The sequence below is a fragment of the Athene cunicularia genome (assembly GCF_003259725.1).
Source record: "Athene cunicularia isolate RWA chromosome 3 unlocalized genomic scaffold, athCun1 chr3_part1, whole genome shotgun sequence".
Lineage (NCBI taxonomy): Eukaryota > Metazoa > Chordata > Aves > Strigiformes > Strigidae > Athene > Athene cunicularia.
The window spans coordinates 49512797-49535373 of NW_020799097.1; the positions used below are offsets into that span (position 1 = coordinate 49512797).

General features: G+C 37.7%; 1 protein-coding gene across 1 annotated transcript in view; it reads right to left on the bottom strand.

The window, feature by feature from the left end:
- The window catches only part of SEC63 (SEC63 homolog, protein translocation regulator), a 46693-nt gene extending 24532 nt beyond the window's left edge, over window positions 1–22161 (bottom strand). Inside the window, exons 1-8 of the mRNA XM_026845152.1 lie at window positions 22062–22161; window positions 21126–21240; window positions 17486–17598; window positions 11444–11505; window positions 7838–7896; window positions 7072–7122; window positions 4426–4534; window positions 1799–1893 (exon numbers count right to left, since the gene is read on the bottom strand). Coding sequence (XP_026700953.1) covers window positions 1799–1893; window positions 4426–4534; window positions 7072–7122; window positions 7838–7896; window positions 11444–11505; window positions 17486–17517 — 408 coding nt within the window. The 5' untranslated portion in view covers window positions 17518–17598; window positions 21126–21240; window positions 22062–22161. The remainder of the gene's footprint in view (window positions 1–1798; window positions 1894–4425; window positions 4535–7071; window positions 7123–7837; window positions 7897–11443; window positions 11506–17485; window positions 17599–21125; window positions 21241–22061) is intronic.
- Window positions 22162–22577: the final 416 nt, after the last annotated feature.

Genomic DNA, 22577 nt, shown 5'->3' on the forward strand with positions numbered 1-22577 from the left:
TCTGATAAGAAAACTTTTAGAAAAGTATCAATACTTTTAATGATGAAACAGTGAAAAATAGGAACAATTATCATGGCTCAAAAAGCAGGAGACACTAACAAAAATTATTAACAATATCCTGCTGTACCAATGCTTTTGAGACTTCTACTGCCATATACTAAGAAAAAAAGAACACAGATGACACTGATAACTGCAGCTTTAGAAATGGAACAAAATCCAATAGTATGAAATGCAAGGTCATGCACTTGCATACTAACAAGAACCACAGCTCAAAGATGGGAGCTTGTTAGCTAGAAAATGGGAATACAAGACAAAAGAAATACAGAAAACGGCAATCCCACACTAGTTGTATTAAACTACCATATGAAACAGCTGTGGAAAACAGTATGCTGAAAGTTATTCCCTGCAGAAATAAAGGAATAGCAGTGCTATCAACTAAGTTACTGCTAAGACTTGACATGGAATACTGTGCACAATTCTGAGCAGACAAAAAAAAAAAGTAAAATTTAGAAATACATCAACTGGGGAGAGTACCCTATTCAACACGTAGGATGAGGGGATTACAAGACAGCTGCTTTTCTACTTTAGCAAGAAGATGACAAAAAGAGAAGAAATGGGCTGTTGCTTCTGCCTGTACATGCATTAAGGATACTCACAGCAAGAACCATTTAGACTCAAGAATAATGATGGCAAAAATCATGGATATAAGTTGATCTCAAACAAGATTCCTAACCCACTAGAACAGCACGTTCTGGAACAGCTTCTCAGTAGGATAATGGTTACAGGAGGTTTGAACACCTTTTAAATAAAGAAGGCAATGTAAACAAAGGGATTGCACAATGCCAACGCTTGCAACAGCATCAGAGAACAACTGATGATCAAGGTGATCTTTCCCAGTGATGTGGTCCCAAGCACAATGCCTTCTGAAAAACCTCACCTAACCACAGATCCAGCTCCTTCTCTTCAAAGTCCACAAGATAATAAAGAATTTGTAAAAGAGACAAAGACAATTAAGTAAAGGGGTATCTCAGTCCATTTTCTTTGTATTTTAGGACATGGAAAATGTGTTTATGACTTGAAAATTCAATTGTGTGCATACAAAGGTTAAATCTTTGAGATTATCCCCCCTTGTTTTGCAAACTCAAAACATTTTCATTGGAGCATTTTGTATACTGTGGTTTAAAAGTTCTTAAAACCAAAGTGTTAGTTTCTCACAAATAAGGCTTCCTAAAACTCTGCTAGCAATAATTATTTGCCACAGTATGCATTATGGCATTTCTGTTGGGAAGACTAAATGGAAATGAAAATAAAGGCAATCAGAGGGGAACCGACATTCACGGAGGAATCTTTATAATATTTAAAGAGATTATTAATTCAGACATCAGATAATTTTATTTCCATATTAACATATTTAACCAGATCTCTGTTAATTATTTAAAAGAGCTTTATTCGATGGCAATCACCTCCTTATATCAATACTTGAAATTTATAAGGACTGACACTCCAATTCCCTATTCAGTTCACCCCCCTTCCCAAAAACTCAGCCAACTCAGCAGGCTATATACTAAATTGATTCCATTTAAGCTAAGCATTATCACCAATTAAGGTTACCTTTTCTTTTTAAAAAAAATAAATCAAGTCTAGCTTCTAATTTCTATTTCTGAGGAGAAACAGTTGCATCTCAACAAAATGAATGCCTTGAGAACTTGAATTCTATCAGCTGGTCACCTAGAAGCACCACTGACCTCTTCTCTTGAAGGGGTCAGTTATTTATAAAACAACTCTTGATAAAACTAACCTGTGGTATCTGAATGTTGTCTGCTGGTCTGCTCGTAGCATCTTTATTGTACTGAGGATCAAATTCAGATGCCCCTGCTAAAACCATGATAAGCCCTGCAAAGACAATTGGAGGCAGACAAAGAAATATCAACATCGTCTTGTTCCACTGAGTGATTTCTTGAGAACCCTCAGCCATAAAACTTATTCCCACTCTTCTCCCAACCACCACAAATATCCATGTTCTCTATTCAGTGGATCATTTACTTCTGCCATAGGCAAAGGAGGCAAGAACCAATGCCTGGTCCAAAATAGATCACTCAGTGATCCATTTTGCATGGCATCAAGTCCAGCATTTGACACAATGTCTTCACAGAAACATAGTAAGGCTTCTTTAGGACTGGCAGACATCACTCCACAGCAGTTTGACTACATCTGCATGCTCACAAAAACATCCTCTTGTCAATTCATGTGCCTGCAGCAGCATGTGTACACTGAAGTGGGAGGCAGGAAGGATAAAATTTCAACTCAATTTTTTATTCAATCAGCACTGAAAATTCACCCTAAAAACATTCTTTTAGTTATCAGAAAAACAGTTCAGTAAATACCCCTGCAAACAAATCCCATGAAGATAATGGGCTGCTCTTTTCCTAATGTGATTGGGAAAATCCATACTACCTCAAAATATCCTGTTGTGTAGTGAAAAGGAGAGGTACACAACACAGTATTTTAGCCCCATTATGAGCTTTCTGCTCATGAACATAACAGAGCCCTCAGCCACAGACAACAAAAGAAAGCTCATCCCATCATTTGCTCCAGTTAAAAATAACTTTCAGCAATAGTTACTCAAGCTTCACTCAAGTTTTGAGCAAGTTCTCTTCTGAGCAAGTCAAAGTTATTTTTGCCTACTTGCAGTGCTCAGTGAATTCCACATACTAACAATTAGTCAAGTTCCCTGAGCATCAATTTTAATTTCTGTTCTCAATTACCTATTTACTTCCTGAGCACAGGATATCAAACAGTTTCCGACAACTATAAATACTTCCCTATTATTTAAGGCTAACAACTATGGATCTTCAGGACAGGAACTTTAAAAACCTCATTTGTTCTGAAGCCTAAAACCACATCTAAACCAAGGCAACTCATGCAGATTTGTCTCACCGTTTCCCTAGCCCAGTTTGATTACATTTGCCCAGGTTTAAGACTTAAGTTTTGTCACTGGTACCTCACCACTGTGGAATTCACAACCAGGCAAAAAACATACATGATCACTGTATGGTTTGTCTAAGCCACCTCAGCTGCACCTCATTTTTCATTCAGATTGCACAACACACCTCCATGGATAAAAATTATCTGTCTCTGACTCCAGGAATCCCTGTGTTAAGTCCTTAAATAAGGCCACTTAAAATTAGGGTTAACTTTTTAACCAATCTGTAGGAGAGACAGAGCAAGCCTCAAAGCTATGGGTCTGAGCAAGGTTCAATGTGTAATAATCTACTGTTGACAAGAAGTTTGGAGAAAGAAGAGACCAGGTTTGAAGTGATCTCCCTGAACTTCTAAAGAAGTCTCACCTACGCTCCCACTCCTCCTTTCTCACCTACTTCCTGAGAAAAAGGAAAAAGCATACGAGCATGACAACATAGAAAGCACAAACTGGTCTGAATCAATCCCGCACACATAAATCCATGTATGTTGTGACTAGAAAGGGAATGTATTTCCATACTCTTATCTCCTAGACCTCTTGGATTATCTGCAAAGGACTTCTGTTCAGTAGAAAAGGAATGTATCAAGAGCAGATACTTTCATCAATCTTCCAGCAAATCTAAATCTGAACAGTGCAGTTCCAAGGAGGAAGAGAATATAATTATGAATCCTTTTCAGAGGTCTTTTTTTCCCATTTATCCTGCTTTCCAATCACTCTGAGCATGCAGTCTAGTAAAATCAAGTCTAGAACTAACTAGTACCATGCTAATTCTTCAGGTCCATGCCAGCCTCTAAAGTGAAAAATCCAATTCTGCACCAAGATAATGCATCTACAGATTTCCCCAGAAAAAAATGAGGGTTTAAAAGTAAGCACAAGAAAATAAGTACATTAAAATATAAACTAGTAGCAAAGTAACATGAAATTGATAGGGAGCAAATTTTTTAAACAGAAATTTAGCTATAACATAACTATACATAAGTTATAGCTATAACAAATTTAGCTATAACATAACAGAATAATAGAAAACCAGAAATGCTATTTCATTCTTCAGCAACATGAAAATTTTATGACAGCCCCTAGAAAATTCCCAAAGCCTATTTTGTTACACTAACAGAAGAAAATACACAGATAGAGACTGTGCTCCTAGTGGCCACATGGTAACTCAGAACTAGAGGTAGGTCAGCATGTTTTTCCCAACATACAGGTGTGGGGTTTTTTTAATGTATAGACAGACAAATTTAGATCTATATAACACCCTCTTCCAAATACTTAAATCTTCTTACAGAGTACTCCACCTGCAAAAAAATGTAGTTTTTAAAAACACTCTAAAAGAACAGAAATGTTATTTTAACCTAACAAAGGCTTATAAAGCAGAAGCATTTTAACATCAGTAGATTGACATTTCCAGATGAACACATTAACATTTCAAGATGACTTTTACTTACGTTTCATGTCCATGTTACGTGTTTTATAGACAAAATATGTATATATTTGAGTTGTCCGAATGAGAATCTGATCTCCGCTGTATCGTATTGACCGGTACCACCAGGAACCCTGAGACATTTAACAAGAACAAACTGACATCAGCTATGATGAAGCACCGAAAGAGCTATGCTGGATCACCTCATGTCTGTTCACAATCAAGTAACTCAGTGCAACTGATTTTACCTATTGTTGAAGTTAATTGAATTTCAGAAAGGAGAGGGAAACAAAAAATATTTGCCAACAAATTTTAAAAGCACACCAATATATTCAGCTGAGAGAATCTGATGCTGAAAGTTTTTAAATTATCTCTAGCCTAGAGAATTCCCCCCAACACAAGCACATATACACTGCTTCATTTATTTTTGGTGTTGTTTTAATGAATCCACTAAACAGTAAATCTGCTGGATTTACCACCTCCTATATGTATGTTTACTCCTTACTGTGCAATACAGCATTCAAATCAAATTCAGTTTAGGCAAAACAAGAACAAAATAAGATATTTCTTTCATTATAAATTATTTTTTGCAAATTTTCCTAAGTCACCTAATCAGAAACTGCTTTTCAGAAAGGGAACCTGGAGATGATCCAGCACCCTTGCTGCAAATTTTCAGAATCAAGCCATATGCCTTAAGGTTGACAGAAAAAGTTTTCCAAACCTTCAGAAACACTCCACTAATTCCCTCACTATCATTACACCAGTGACTTCAAATTATGAAACTCACTGTACAGTGATTGTACTGTGTAATATATTTTAAGAGATATCATGTGCAGGGTTATAAACTACAATCTGTTCATTAAACTCCTCCTTGTAAGCAAAGGTCACTAACACGAGGGGAAAAAAAAACATCCAAAATACATCTCAATTTATTGGAAAGTTTATCACAAATGAAAAGTAACAAGCAGTAAAGTAGTAAGTGACGTTTGCTACTATTAATTTCATGGGCAGTAGTGTAAATTCCCCTACTACAGCAAGAACTCTGCAATTTAATTAATTATTTGGGAAATGCTCTAGGACTGTCTCCCCAAAACTATTTTTTTTTTTTAAATCAGGTTTGATTCTTCTATGAATAGATAAACCCTGACACAAAACAGTACATAACTTTTTTTCAAGTTTTTCTGCAGAAAAATTTAGAATGTAATCCCATACCTATCAAATTTTTGTCTAAGGATAGGGACTGGAAGAAAAATATAACTATAGCCAATCCAAATCTACATGAGAGAGGCTGCCCTAACTGCTTTTGCAGATACAGCTTGTCTCTCTTGCCTCATGTACAGAACTTTATTTAGGTCAGTAGAGGTACGTATCAGTGTTTTCCTTTTTTGTTAATCTGGATTCAAAGGGTGGAACCAGTCTCACTTTATTTTAGATGCCTATCTTAGAAATAGGCTGACTACACTATAGTTAACTTCAGCTTCTTTATTGATTCATAAAAGAGAAACAGGCCCATTAAAGGCATGAATCACCTTGTATGTCTCCTTTAGAATGAAATGATAAAATAACCTGCTCCATAAAAATGACTATTCCTCTTCACTGACTATAAAAGAAATTTACAGTGACAAGTCTGAGTGCAGTAGTCTACCTCTGGTATAGGGGCAAGAAGAGACAGATTGGGTTTTTTCTCTGCTCAGGACATTTCTTCCTAACAACAGAAAGGATGTTTACTTCCACTTGAGCTATGATAAATCTGGTATAAATCACTAAAAGTACATATATACAAAAAAGCATCAACAGACACCAACTAAAACTTAAAAGACAGGAAAAACATGTAGATATTGTACCCTGGATTTTAGACTTCTTACTCAAAAACTTGCAATCGCTACATCTAATTGTCTACACTAAATCTTCAATTATGCAGAAAGACTCTGAAAGAGAAGGGATAATGCCCAGCTAGCCTCTGCACACAGAGATGCAAGCAGTTGCCAAGACCACAGGAGACCTTCTCAAATGAAATTCTCCTTCCCAAGAGCATTAAGGTTTCTGGGTGTCAATTTTCTGAGTCTTTCTTCATGTCATACCCCAAATCCACAATCACTGGATAAGGGACATTGTTCAAGAGCAATACTGTAGCACAAACCTGAGGCCTGAAATACCACTCACCTAGCAACTGATTCCTCACACAAAAAAATCTCAAGGGGAGAATCTCATGGTGTACAGAAAATCAATAAAAATTGAAGTTATAAAAATAAAGGCAGTCAGAAGAAACCAAACCAACAACCTGTTCCACATACAGTAATCCTTCTAGTACCATCACCTACAGACATCTCAGTCTTGGCTCTACAGTAACATCACTAAATATACTCGAGTTCAACTCATTGTATTAATTTTCATGTGATGAATGACAGAAGGTACAAGACAAATTACATAACTTAGTCTAACTCTTGTGATATCTAATATTTTCCCTATAGCCCTCTATCATGGCACTGCATTTTTTTGGAAACCCTACAGCAGCTACACTCTTTCCATAATAAAAGAAAACACCCACATTAAAAAAACCTCACTTGCTTGCTCTCTCCGTGAAAGGCAAGAATGAGCAATTCTGTGTCCAAGACAGCTTTGTTTACAGCTTGGTTACAGAGGTTAGATATATTAATTAGATAATACTTACCACAACAACTGGAAGAATAACCATAAATGCTAATCCATATACAAGCAAAACCTAGAGAAAAATTATGAAACATACAGCATTAAATACTTCAGTTACTTAATACCACTCTTGTTTAATCTTTATTCTAAAATACAGCCAAGTAGTATTACCACAAGCCTACTACAAATTAATGTAAACTCATTGCATAATACCTGTCATTATTTCTGAACAACTTACAAGTAATATAATCAGTTGGGTAGGGTTTAAATAAGGAGTATCAGTTTAGTGTAAATAATCTTTTAAACCATCCATGCATTGTCTCAGGTGGGTTTCTTTAATAATTAAAGAGTTGGCAGCTAAACTGTGATGCAGTGGACAGGGATGATTACATTAAAAGAAATCAAGTGGGTAAGCCAAATAGCTTGCAGCAACAAGTGCAACAAAGAACATTTGAACACTGTACAATTGCAGCATCACTAGCAAACCAAATGGAACTACAGAAATCCAGCAAACTATGTGTTTCCTTGCAACAGCAAACACACACTTTGTCGCAGGGGTAACCACAGTACCACCTTATTATCACTGCAATAAGATCCTTCCATGCTTATTAATGCTTTACTCTCAAAGGTTAGATTTAAGCTATTTTGACTCCTGAAGTTTGCTTCAAGATGTGCACTTGGACTAAACTATTATTAACTACGTGTTTTGACTAAAATGCACAGTATTAAGCACAAATGCTTTAAGGTGAACACTTGAAAGTTCATCTTGAAATCTTGAACTGACTCACCAAAATTGAATTTTTCTGATCCACAATCCAAGCTGGCAAAGCTATACCGAAGCTTGTAGCTGTCAGATGAAAGAAAAGAAATTCACTATAAAATATTAAAGAATCATTTTGAAGTCATTTTAAGTCTAACAAACAAAACACCCAACAAAAACACCAACCCACAAAACACTCCTCGTGTTTATCACTTCAATAAGCAAAATTCTAAAAAATTTAGCAAAAACAAAAAACAAATTAGAAATACACTCAGGTATGCAATAAAATAACAAGGCTTAAAAGCAACATCTGAAATACCAAAGATTTTAGCTTAACATATTGCAGTGAAATAGACACATAAGATTTATCAATATACAAAAAGAGAAAGATTTCACAGATTAAGAGATTTATGAGCTTTGCCTTGCAGAGTTTTCAGCAGTTTAAATACATATAGTTCAGCAAATACATAAACTGCAAGAAAACTGTTTGAGCAAATGAATTCTATGGGAAAAGTTTTCCTAGTTTGTAATGTACAATAACAAGGAAAGTGTTTTAAGCTGTAAATTGTAAAAACAAAACCCTCTGCCAGTTCAAATTTCTATGTGATTGGTAAGAAACAGAAAGGAACACTTTACAATTCAAAAGGAGTTAGGCTGCAGAAAATAGAAGACACGATTCTCTAACAGTAACATCTACAATACACAGATCAGAATTCAGAATAGCGTAAAACAGCTTATCTTCAGACGTTTTAGCGGTAATAAACTGAACTTTGCAAACACTACCTATTCCAACACTAAAAGTACCAGGAAACCAAGAAAAAAGAGACTTTACAAATTTCTAGAGCCTGCTTAAAAAAAACCAAAAACAACACACACACAAAAAACATTGTTTCCTCAGTACTAGCAAGTATCAATGAGGAGTACTGCCTTAAATAAGGACACACTAGGATTCCCTAAGTACTTACAATACTGTTCTGATACTGTCTCCAACACCGTGACAGCCATCAATTCAGACAACCAATTGTTATGCACAAGCCTAACGTGACTTCTATGTAGTTAAGTTCAAAACTAGTATTTGTTGAAACTCAAACATCTGACCACACTTCAAGCTTAGGAGTTCCACGCAACAACACCCAGTGAATTTATCACATTAAGTTATAGTAAATGCCCTGCTACAGAGCCACTTCCCTATATGTCAATGGTTATAGATTTTTAGAAGAATCTCTAAAAATGTAATGCGTCTTTTACTGGTGGTATCAATTTCAGTTTCCCACAATATTTTTGACCTTTAGGATTGTAGCTTCAAATTGTTCCAGAACAGAAGTAGTTCAGTACAAAGCTCTTTCTCTTCTGGTCTGAGAGTCTCCTTGTCCTCATCCATGCTTGGTGAGCTGAAGCACTAGCAAATACCAAGGGAAAATAGTCTATTGAAACTGCCTTACATTATTAAAAGCGTATCTTTTTACTGTCCAGGTCCATCACCTGCTTTTAAAAACACTTCAAATGATTTTGCACATTCAGTATTTTACTTTTCATAAAGGACCAAGTCATGCCAAAGACAGGAAAACCTTGTCTCCCTGCCTCTAACCTCCATGATGCTTTAGTTGGACAGAGTGTAGTACTGCTTGCTATTCCTTTGTGCTGGGCACAGAAAGCAGGATGTACCTCATCTAACTTGGTTAGACATGTCTAATACCAGATGTGCTACATCTCATTCCAGAATATACCTCTGTAAGGGACTGTCTCCATTCTTTATACAGAACAAAAAACTAGAGTGCATAGCTTGGCTCCAAATTTTTACACTACAGGTGTATAAAATTAAGATAAGATTAATTTCACTAAATTAGAAAGCTCCTCAAACTTCAATGTGGAACAAGGTTACAGACTACAGGATGGGAGAGGGAAAGTTTCAGGCTTCTTCCCACCTTTCAGATAAAGTGACGATGAGAGAACTAGAAACAAATCAAGGAACTCCAATTCCACCATAATCTGAGTTAGGGTTTCAGAAGAGCAGGAGGCTTTGCATTCACAGTGCTAATTGCTTGCCCTACCAAAGAATCATTTCATTTTGCCCTTTGGGAATACAGAGTCCCTTAAGTTTGTGAAAGCGATCTCCAAGCCAACTGCACAAGGATCTCCAAGCCTTTAAATTCTCAGCTTTTGGCTGAGCTTTCTTTTTAAGTCAGAGCTTCAGGTCTGTTCAAGGACACTGACATACTGCCTAACTTGAAATCCTATGCCTTGGCAACACTATGTTAGTAGCTTGTGGATGCAAAAAACAGTTTAGCATCAGCAAAGGTCCTAGGAAAGCTATTTGTGCATATATCAGACTGAGATTTACAGTACCATTTTGCTGATATTGTGACAGCATTTCTGAACCAAGATCTTATTTGTACTTTGCAGCAAGAGGGACAGAGCCTTGCCTGGCTAGGAAACCAAGAGAAGCTAAGAGCTGAAAGAAGTTTGCTATGCTATAAAACACCGTGGTTAAAGAGACTGAACCTTAGTCTATCAGAAATGCCTTTGTCAGACTATGATTCAGTTGGCACAGTTGGGGGTTTTTTTGAAGGGAGAGGGAAGATTGTTTCTTTGAAAGACTGGTTTGGGGCTTGGGGTTTGGGTTGGTTTTTTTTTTCCCCCCTTTTAAATTAATTTCCCATCTTGGATGGATATAATTCAGAGGAAGAATTTCCAGCACAGACTTCTCTCACATCATCTTGTAACTTCACAATTAAGTGAATTCCATTTATTACTTCCAAGCTGGCCTTAACTAATTTCATGTAAATATGTAGTATAACTTCATCCCTCAAACTGCAGGGCATCAACAAGAAGAGATCTACAGAGGCCTGTCCCAACAGAGGGCAGGTTATCTTTTTGCTTGTAATGAATATCATAAGCAGCTATAACTATACAATATTCTTCCTCACAAATGGTCGCAAAGATGTTTTACAAGCAAGTCATGCAACTGCAAATGGGGGCAGGGGGGAAATCTATTAACTTTCAGTCTTTATTTTGGATCACCTACTGTAAAACTTTAATACACAAACATCAGGAGTATTTTCCTGTAGCTACCTGCTCAGGAACAATCTACCAGTACAGGGATAATCACCAGGACTCCACAAAGTGAAGGTGGCATAGAGCTACATTCAAACAGTACTACTTCCAGCAAATGTAAGGCAGATGTGTACACAGTATTTATTTAAATATATATATATATACATACCCTCATATACATCCCTTCGAAGTGAGTGTATTTCAATATGGCTAGTTGTTAATTTTTCAATATACATTTATAGTATCTTTCTGATTATTATTCTGGTTTTTGTTTGTATCTCCTTTTAATATTGGCAAGACTCCCTAGATACTTACTGAAGCTGACTAATTAAAAAAAATACCCTTCTCTTTTTGCCCTAGTAAGAATTTTGAGAAATGTGAAAGCAAACTCTGTCATGCCTTTCCCTCCAACACCACCCCAAAGCCAGTTTCACAAAGAATTGATTGGATGCATTGCTTCAAATCATACAAAAAAATATGTATATAAAAAATAACTTAAGACCTGAGTCCTTCTCAAATAATCAGATATTACACAGCTCAATATACAGAAATCACAGGACTTGTCATTTATAATTGTTACCTTGTGGTCCATCTGGATTACCAAATTCTTCCCAATTTTTTCGTGATTCTTCATCAGTTAGGCTAGTTTCAAGAAGAGATATTAAGTTAATACAGAAGTAAAGAAATTTAAAACATTAACATACACAAACTTTAAAACATGGCATTTATACTATTCTTCAGAGATGATCTGGCAAGCTAAACACCTTCTGCTATTGTTTCTATGACATCTGATATGAAACAATACTGCTGTATTCCTTCATGATAGATACACAGGCAAATTCTTTTAGCACTGTAACAGCAAAAGAAATCACGACATAGAATGTGCACCCTCTTATAAGAGATGGAACAATCACATCTCCCTTTCATGAAAGTGACTGCATACCCATCATCAAAAATCACTTTTCAATGCCAGGTTACAGTACAGCGAATTTCGAAAGACAGAAAAGGTTGAAAACATTATCTTTTTTTGGAAGGAAGGTGAATACGCAAGATGAGTTGATACAGAGGTTATCCATATGAGTTTTCAATTCTTTTATTCAAGACTTTTAGCTTTTGATGGCGTGTGGTTGGTTTTTTTTTTTTCTTGGAACTCCCCAGTTTCATATTTAAGTGAGAAATAAATTAAGATACAACCTCCTAAATTTTACAGTCTCTATGCTCCTTCTGTAATGACAGTTTCATGACAATAATATACCACCTCAAACAGAATCCCTCTAACTAGAAAAAATAATACTGCTTTAGGGAACAGACTACCAGGCATTCACTATACAGATTTTGTCTCACTGAAGAAGCTCTGTGAATGAGTCAGACATCTCCTTATCATTTTTAAGTCCCAGAGCGGTTTGGGTTGGAAGGGACCTAGTTCCAACTCCCTGCCAGAGGCCAGAACACCTTCCACTCAAGGTTGCTCAAATCCCCATCCAACTTGGTCTTGAACATTTCCAGGGAGAGGGTGCAACTTGTTCCAGTGTCTCACTACCCTCACAGTAAAGAATTTCTTCCTAACATCTAATCTAAATCTACCCAAATGTACCCTTTCTCAGTTTAAAGCCATTACTCCTCATCCTACCACTACACTCCTTCAGAAAACATACCTCCCCACCTTTCCTGTAGGCCCCCTTAAAGTACTGGAAGGACTCTATAAGGTCTCCCAAGAGCTTTCTCTTCTCCAGGCTGAACGACCCCAACTCGCTCAGCCTGTCCTCATAACGGGGGGTGCTCCAGCCCCCTGATCATCCTTGTGGACTCTGGACTCACTCTAACAGGTTCATGTCCTTCTTATGATGGGGGCCCCACAGCTGGACACAGAATTCCAGGTCGGGTCTTATAAGAGTGGACTAGAGGGGGAGAATCACCACCCTCAAACTGCTGTCTATGCTTCTCTTAATGCAGCCCAGGACACAGTTGGCTTTCCGGGGTGTGAGCACACATTGCTGGCTCACAGTCAGTATTCCATCCACTAATACCCCCAAGTCCTTCTCCTCAGGGCTGCTCTCAATCCACTCATTGCCCAGCCTGTATTTGTGTTTGGGACTGCCCTGACCTGTGTGCAGGACCTCGCACTTGGCCTTGTTGAACTTCATGAGGTTTGCACAGGCCCACTTCTCCAGCCTGTAAAGGTCCCTCTGGATGGCATCTCCCTTCCCTCCAGTGTGTCAACCACACCACACAGCTTGGTGTTGTTGGCAAAGTTGCTGAGGGTGCACTCAATCCCACTGTCCATGTCTCCAATAAAAATGTTAAACAGTACTGGTCCCAATACCAACCCCTGAAGACCGCCACTTGTCACTGCTCTCCACTCAGACATCGAGCTGTTGACCACAACTCTTTGAGTGGGACCATTGAGTCAATTCCTTATCCACCAAGTGATCCACCTGTCAAATCTATGTGTCTCCAATTTAGAGACAAGGATGTCGTGTGGGTCAGTGTCAAGTGCTTTGCACAAGTCCAGGTAGATGACATCAGTTGCTCTTCCTTTATCCACCAACACCCTTAACTCCATCATAGAAAGCCACCAAATTCATCAGGCACAATTTGTCCTTAGTGAAACCATGTTGGCTGTCACCAATCACCTACTTATTTTCCATGTTTCCAGAAAGATCCACTTTATGATCTTGCCAGGCACAGAGGTAAGACTAACTCACCTGTAGTTCCCTAAATCATCTCTTTTTTTACCCTTTTTAAAAATGGGGGTTATGCTTCCTCTACTCTAGTCAGCAGGAACTTCACCAGACTGCCACAGCTTCTCAGATATGATGGACAGTGGCTTAGCCACTTCAACCACCAGTTCCCACAAATGCATCTCATCAGGTCCCATGGATTTGTGTTCCTTCAGATTCCTTAGATGGTCTTGAACCTGATCTTATGCTACAGTTCATTCTCCTAGCCCCCTTTGTCTGCTGCATCTCAGGCAGTGTGGCTGGAGCCCTTGCCAGTGAAGACTGAGCCAAAACAGTTGTTGAGTACCTCAGCCTCCCCATAAGGTCTCCCGTTTCCTTACGGAGAGGGCCCACATTTTCTCTATTCCTCCTTTTATCACCAACATACCTATAGAAGCTTTCCTTGTTGCCCTTGATGTCCCTGGCCAGATTTAATTCTATCAGGGCTTTGGCCTTCCTAAGCTGATTCCTGGCTGCTTGGACAGTTTCTCTGTATTTATCTCAGGCTACCTGTCCTTGCTTCCACCCTCTGTAGGCTTTCTTTTTGTGTTTGAGCTTGTCCAGGAGCAACCTGTTCATCCATGCAGGACTCCTGGTGTTTTTACATCACTTCCTCTTTGTCAGGATGTATCACTCCTGAGCTTGGAGGTGGTGATCCTTGAATATTAACCAGCTTTCTTGGCCCCTCTTCCCTCCAGGGCTTTATCCCATGTTACTCTGCCAAGTGGATCCCTGAAGACACCCAAGTCTGCTCTCCTGAAGTCCAGGGTAGCAAGCTTGATGTGTGCCCTCCTTGCTGACCTAAGGATCTCAAACTCCACCATTTCATGGTCACTGCAGCCAAGGCTGCCCTTAAGCATCACACTTTCCATCAGCCCCTCCTTGTTGGTGAGAACAAGGTCCAGCACAGCACCTCTTCTCATTGGCTCCTCTATCACTTGAAGGAAGTTATCACGAGCACCTTCCAGAACTTCATGGATTGCTTATGCCCTACTGCATTGTCCCTCCAACAGATATCAGTATGGCTGAAGTCCTCCCTGAGGACCAGGTCTTGTGAATATGAGGCTGCTCCTATCTGTCTATAGAAGGACTCATCCACTCGGTCTTCCAGGTCAGGTGGCCTGTAGCAGACCCCCTCTATAACATCTCCTGTCCCTGCCTTCCCTTTAGCCCTGACCCATAAGCTCTCAGTCAGCTCCCCATCCACCTCCAGGCAGAGCTCCATGCACTCTAGTTGGTCACTGACATAGAGGGCAACACCCCCTCCCCATCTCCCCTGCCCATCCTTCCTAAAGAGCCTGTATCTTTCCATTCCAACACTCCAGTTATAGGAGTCATCCCACCATGTCTCCATGATACCAAGATCATAGCCCTGCAGGCATGCACACATCTCTGGCACCTCTTGTTGATTCCCCATGCTGCATGTGTTTGCATAGAGGCATTAAAGGCCCCTGATGAAGCTGACTTACTGGCTGGAATTCCTTTGTGCTGCTCTTCAGGTGCTCTCTTGCTGACCTGTGATCCCTCTCCAGGCTCTGGACATTTATTACTGGCACTGGCATCAAGCTGGTAGGAATGGAATGGATTGATGTTCTCTTCCTCCATCAACTTTAGTTTAAAGCCCTCTTCACCAGCTTGACAAGCCTATGACCAAAGATGCTCTTCCCCTTCTCTGAAAGATGGACTCCATCAGCTCCCAGTAGATCAGGTTTCTCAAAACAATTCCCATGGTATAAGTAGCTGAAGCCCTGGCTGTGGCACAGTCCCATAAGCAACTCAATCTGCCAGATTCAACAGGCCCTTTCAAATCCCTTCCCTTTGGCCAGGACGATTGATGTAAAAACCACCTGCGCTCCAGAATTCCTTACCACCATTCCCAAGGCTCTGTAATCCTTCTTGATACTCCTCAGACTGCTCCTAGCTGTATCATTTGTGCACACATGAAACAACAGCAGCAGATAATAGTCAGCAGACTGTCTCTCAGCAATATCCCTGATATGAGTCCCCACTAAGCAGCACATCTCTTGAGAGTGCATCAGGTCAGCAGATGGGTGCCTCCCTACCTCTCATAAGTCTCACATTTGTTAACAAGCAGACTCACTGAATGGGTGACTTTTATATTCTTCCAAGACAGCATACTTAAGGAACTTCACCATCATTTACTTCAAGATATGCCTCTGCCACAGCCCTTGCACTAGCATTTGGAGTATCAAACTGTATCATCAAGCATTTGAGTGCTAGCTTGCAAGTAAAGAAGTGAGATGTTTCAGGAGTTCAGAAAGCAATACCAGAATGTCTTAATGAAGAGACTCACAGTGATGCAGATGTGTTTAAGCAAAAAGTAAAATTTCAAATCTGCTCAAGTGAGCATGGTGATGGTTCTCCTCCTCACTTCACCCCAAACAGGACTCTCAGCCAGTAAGGTCAACCACAGAGACAACTGACTTAAAAGCAGAAATCATCAACTTGCTAGGTTCTCTGATGACGTGACTGACCCAATAAATCCCAACAACAGAAGGCGGCTCAGAGGGGATGGGAAAGGGACATGTGCTATGAGGCTCAGACTGACCACAGTGACTCAGCACAGCTGCTGCAAAGAAGCTGACTCCATCTTTGTTTTAGATAAACACCTATCAACAGTTGAGCAGATCAACTGGTGGTGTAAGCAGCTTATCCTCAAGTGCATTAAAAAAGTATGAATGTCTTAAGTTTGCGAGACCAGCATGGTGGAAGTGGATACCTGGCTCAGCCCGATATACAGTATAAGAACTATACAACAAGCAAAATAATTTGGAAGAGCACAACAGGTCTGAGCTGGCTCAACACACGCATGCCTTTGCGGCACCTGGGGACATCCAGTGCCATGACAGTGAGTGTATTAGAGACCAGTAACGGGAATCACATTGGTATTGTGATTGAACTGTGTATTGAAATTCCTGTACTTTTCTAAGTCTAACTTACAAAATATACTAAAAACCTAATATAAATGTATCCCTCCACTAAATCACAAATCATGTGTAACATCAGCTGTTTTCAGATAAGCAGATTTTGTATTAAACATTACATCCTCCACACATGGAATATCTTAAAGAACCTAGTCAGAGTACCAGACTCTGAAAGATGATCATTTAGAGTAGAAAATAATATAAAGCTGTATTAACATTCTGTGTATGAACAGCATTACAAAACCCAAACCCCCACCTTGATTATGGGAAAATTCAACAAAAAGGGATTTCCTTTATACCAAATTGTAGTATTAGACATCATCTCTCGGATCAAAAAAGGCAATTATAAGCAGAGGTAAGGCCAAAAAATACTCTGAAGGAAAAGACGATTCAAGGATTCAGCTTTTAAGAACTACACAGATAATATTAAACAGTTACTGAGTCGAGTCAGGACTGCAAGGCAAGCAAAACCGAAAAGGGACATGAAGGAACCAAGAGAAAACTGAGTCAGAACCAAACTGAAATATCTTTGTCACTAGATGGGAACAGAGTTAAAATACTGTCTCTTTGGCTTTATTACCAAGTGAAACAAACAGTATATTTATTTTCTTATCAACACTTTAGAATTGCCATGACACAAGTTGGTTGTTTAAAAACTACAACATCCATTTTGTTCTTTGTCACCTTTAAGATTTAATATGTATCATACTGGAAACACTTTTCCTAGCTGATATGGAAGTTTAACACAAAGACCTAACACCTTAAAGTATTCTGACAGACAGTAAACAATTATACTTCCTAACTTGTACAGAGCAAATATACTCTGAACCAATGTTTTGACTTTCATTACATATCCAAACAGAGTTTCCTGGCTGATAAGGTAATCCCTATTATCTTAAAGGTTTCCCTCCTCATAATATCAAATTCCCATTTTTTATAGGCAAAAAAGAAACTTACGCTGCATAAGCCTTAGCAATCCTCATGAACATAACTTCATCTCCTCCTTTATCTGGATGGTACTTTAGCGATAGTGCACGGTACTGTTTCTTAATTTCAGATATACTTGCTCCCTGAGAAAGAAAAGTTTTGAGTTTATTAATAAACACTTCAAATCAGATCCAATCTTATATATATATTCTAATGTACACTGTGCAATATTTCTCTGAACCATTCACTGAAGAATTATGTTCTAATATATAATCATGACATTACATATATATTTCTATACACATGGAAACATGATTATTTTTCTAATAGCATTTTTATAACCATTATATTTTTAAATCAAGTTAGAAGTCACAGTCTAACAAAAAGACATTCAGATGACTCGGTATTGCTTTTTTGTGGATTACTTTGTTAAACCATCCATAGAAAAAAAAAAGTAAGGCCTTCTTATCTGACAAATCTTATCTTTTCCTAAAAATATTCATGAATACAAAGAATTCTCACTTGCAGTATTCTTCTATTTAAGCAAGAGTTCATACATCAAGTATGATGGTTCACTTGCAGCTTGTAGGCAGAAATAAATCTGTCAGTCACTGGGAACAGCAAATTTGCCCTGCTGCTTAAGAATGCCTTTGACTAGAATCATCCTACCCATAAATTATTTCAAACTTCTTGAACAAAGGGAATACATTACCTGTATCTGAGAAGAGACCAATTTTTATTCTACCATAACATGCCATGAAATGCCACCAACACAACCTCCTGTGCATTAACTTTCAGGTTGGACTGTGAACTTCACTACCCAAGAAAACCCACAAAACTTTACAGTAAGTGCAAATAAAGTTTTTCTAGTAAGCTATCTGCTAAGTTTCACAGAACCATTACCACGGGACTTTTCAGTATTTTGTGATAGAAAGGTCTAGCATGCTGACTTGTTAAAGTCAGTTGTATAAGTTAGAAGTTATATGTCAGCATAGCAAACACACAAGAAGTTATTTAAAGATTATGGTACCATTTCAGTAAATTTAAACCAGAAATTGAACTACCCTGAGGCCTCATTTGCTGTTAACTTTATCTCTCTTTATACAATGTGTCCATCATTTTCCAACACTATTTTTCAACAGCATGCCTTGCCTCATTTAATGCACAGGATGAATTTACTCTATAATAAATTAGACTTCAAGTAAAAACAGCTATTTCAAGACTAGATGAAGAATGCCAGATGAGGCGCAGAAGCTGGAAAGGGGGTGGGGAGAGAGGAAAAAAAAAAATAAAATCAGGTTGCTGGAGAAGAGATGGGTTTTCATGGCTCACATGAATGCAGCCCATAAAAAAAATACTATTTTTTTCTCTCTGCCATAAAGGGTGCATGTGATCCCTGACAAGCTGATGACAAACTTTCTATCTATCATTAATTGCTTTTCAAAAGCTAGGCTACAGAGGTTAGGCCTGACTTACAGAAATGCTTAGTAGCCTAGTGTGTGGCGTCACTTAGCACTACTTGGAACACAGAGCTTCCTTATATTAAGTACTTACAAAAAAAAAAAATTAAGGTCCTGACTGTCTGTCTTTAAGAATCCAAAATTATAATCAGTTTTGAGCTTCATCGTTATGCCTTGGATTCCACCTCTAAAATGGCAGTAAGAATACTTACTCAATGAATCAGTAATAATATCCGAGTGCCTTACGCATTAGTGAATTCAAGTCATGTGCTTCAAAATGAGCTATTCTACATTCAAAACAAAGTGCTCATATTATATATAAAATAAGGTGCATGTACATTATCTGGACTTTGTTCATGTTATGGTTCTCCTCTGGAGAAAAAAGCCTCTTGTTATAAGTTGATACAATAACGTAAGATGATAAAATAATCTCTGTCACAGTGTAAATGCAAAGAAGCAAATGAATTATTGTGTACCAAAACTTTCAAGTGCTTACATCTGTAACTTTTTTTACAAAAAAAAAATTTTGAGGTTTTTGGGTTGTTTGTTTGTTTGGTTTTTTAACAGCAACAACAGTTCTATTATCTAAGAATGCTTCAACATCTGCATCACTTCAACATCAGCAGGGCTGGCAACAACTCTAAAGGTTCCACTTGAATGGTAACAGAAGAAAGCTGTTAACTTTCATGTAGTCTGAACTAGAAGTTTTTCAAGGGGATTTAACACACAATCCAATAGCACAGAAATACCAAACTCTGGAATCTTGGACTCTATTTTGAACCCTACTTCAGTGGATCTATCTTCACACTCATCTCTAACCGCCTTGTAACATCTCTGATTTAATTTAGCTTGTCCTTACGACAGCATGTTTCATCCCTCTATCAGTTCCTGGAGCATTTCAGTATTGGTTTCTTTGCCTGGATAAGCTGCACATGTCTAAACACCCTTTTTTCAGGGTTGTTACTTGCAGAAATTTGCCAGAGACGACAGAAGAAAATCCTCTGATGACCTAATCCCTAAGCCTGATTTGTTTAGCTCAGATATATGAATATTTAAACTGCCCGGTTCCAACAGATAACATTCAATAGTAAAACTTTATCTTGTTCCTGTGCGACAGTGAGAGAACACAAGTCAGCAATCAGACATTCACAGAGGAACTGAGCAGAGGTTGAATTTAAATTACTTGTCTCCACACACAACAGGCAGGTCTTTTTCTACCTGTCTAGCTAGAAACAGGCCAAAGTCTACTTATCTGCTATAATGGCTTTCTTAGCATAGAAAAGCAGTACCAGTGATGCCTATCCTTATGCTGACAAGCCACATCACTAATGGCAAGAAATGTATTTGTTAACATTCACATACATATTAAGCTCTCCTACACTAACAATATATATTAAGTTTAATCAAAACAAGTATATTCAAAGTTCTTCCATGTTCTTGTGCTGAACTGTATCCACAGCGTACTTCCTTAGACCAGAGAGTAAAACATACCTCAGACTTCAGAACTGAAAAGATGAGGTGTGTTTGCCTCCTTGGGATATATAACATTTTACATCCATTTTGAATCAGATATTCAATATAAATAAAGCACTGCATCCGTTTTCTAGATAAACACTACAACTTTTTCCCAGTTTAACAAACCAACTGGCTGGTATCACTATTTAGTGTTTGTTGTTTGCCTTCACAGATACAACTGTGATTCAAGTTAACCTTCACTACATCAAAATATGCATCACTAACATCCTTTAGTGAAACATCTCGTTTACAAGAGAAATATTGCTGTACCAGAACTGTAAAGCAAATGAATCCACATTCTTGTTTATACAGTTTATTCAGCACATCCTTTAAAATGGCTATTGAGAAGATTTTCACAGGGAATACAGAGCAGAATTGCTTTTCTGTTTTTCTGTTACCGAGCAAGGAAAACAACATCAGAGTAAGAATCAAAACAGATTAAAAAGCCACATCTCACTGGACTAAAAACGTCATTAGAATTTTGAAGGAGTTAGATATAAACATTATAAATTAGTACAGATATAGGCAGAGAATATCTACCAACTGACTTTACAATATACAGCAGCAACTTTCAGATGCCAGAAAACCACTAAACACATTCACTATAGTTAAAAAAACAAGCCTTAAGTTTGACATCTAGACATAGAATATACAGTTGTAAGTAATACAGACTAGCGAAAGATGCTATTACTTACAGGATCCAAATGTAAAACCTCATAAGGGTTATATTCTTGATATTCTCGGTCCGTTTTGGAAACTTTGTATGCAAGAAACAAAAATAATGCCCAGCCAGCAAGGAGGACTATTTTCCTGTTTGGAAGAAAGAACTTTTTAATCCACTAGCTCTAGCATAATTCTACAAATAACATAAGAAGCCATCTGATATCAGTCTTCAAGAACCAGTATTAAAATAGCGATAAATATTAAAGCCATTTTGAAGCTGGTATGAGTATTTCAGTTATAACACCACCTTAGACACAGATGAGACAGATGTTCTGACTTCTAATTAATTTTTTATCTTCAATAAAGACTCTTTCCACTCTTTAACTGTCTGTCCTCAGCATGTATAGAAGAGTATTTCCTATTTTTAAAGGATGACTTTAACCTGATCCTAGACAAAGTCCATGTTAAAAAAAAAAAAAAAAGCTGGAACAGATGCATAACAGACAGCAAAATATTTTGAGGGTGGGAGTAATAAACAAGAGAACTGAAGTATATAAAACCATCAACTTTGAACATACAAATTACTGTTGTATATTTGGATATGTATGTGTAAACATTAAATATTTAAATCAAAAGACATCACCATCACCACTAATTTCAGTGAGGGAGGATTATTTTTTGGAACAAATAAATGCATTGTTTACTTATTTATTAATGCTGAAGTTCACCAGTTTCATTTAGCAGATATTTTATAAAGGACAAACAGGGTCCATCTTGATTTCAAGCCCCACTAGATTAATAATGATTAACTATTAATTATTCAAATATAGCATATTGCAAACATCTCTTCTGTGACACAAAAGCCATTATTACATAACAAATTCCAGTCACTGATCACAAAAAAAATACTTTTTTAATGAAAATTAAAATGTAGGAATTTCTTTAAAAGTCATGCAAATGAAACATACTTTACTGTAGGAATTATGTTTTGTTGTGGTTTTAACAGTCGCAAACGATACCACAAGCATCTTCCATATACATTTCTTATATTCTTTAGTCGAATTTGCTCTATAAAAATAAAGAGAAAGATTGTGATTAACCAATCTGACAAAAAAAAAAAACCATAATGACAAACATGCTCACTTCATCCTGGAGTAGGTTGTACAAGGTCAACTGGTAGACTAACGAAACATCCAGCAACATTGGAAGAAAGAATGATTTTTTACCCATTTATGTGACACTGCACATACATTAACATAAGAATCCATTCTGGTTTCCACATGTCACATAATTAACTATCACTTATGAACTCAGCTTTTGTCTGGCTAATGTGCACCTGTAAATTTTACTTCTGCCATTTTATATTCCAACTCCAAGTTGTCTCCCATTTCAGTATGTCATCTACTGCATGCACAAAAAACAAACACCCAAAAAACTAGTCCACATGCAAACCAGTATTTGTATACAACTAAAGAGTGCAGCTA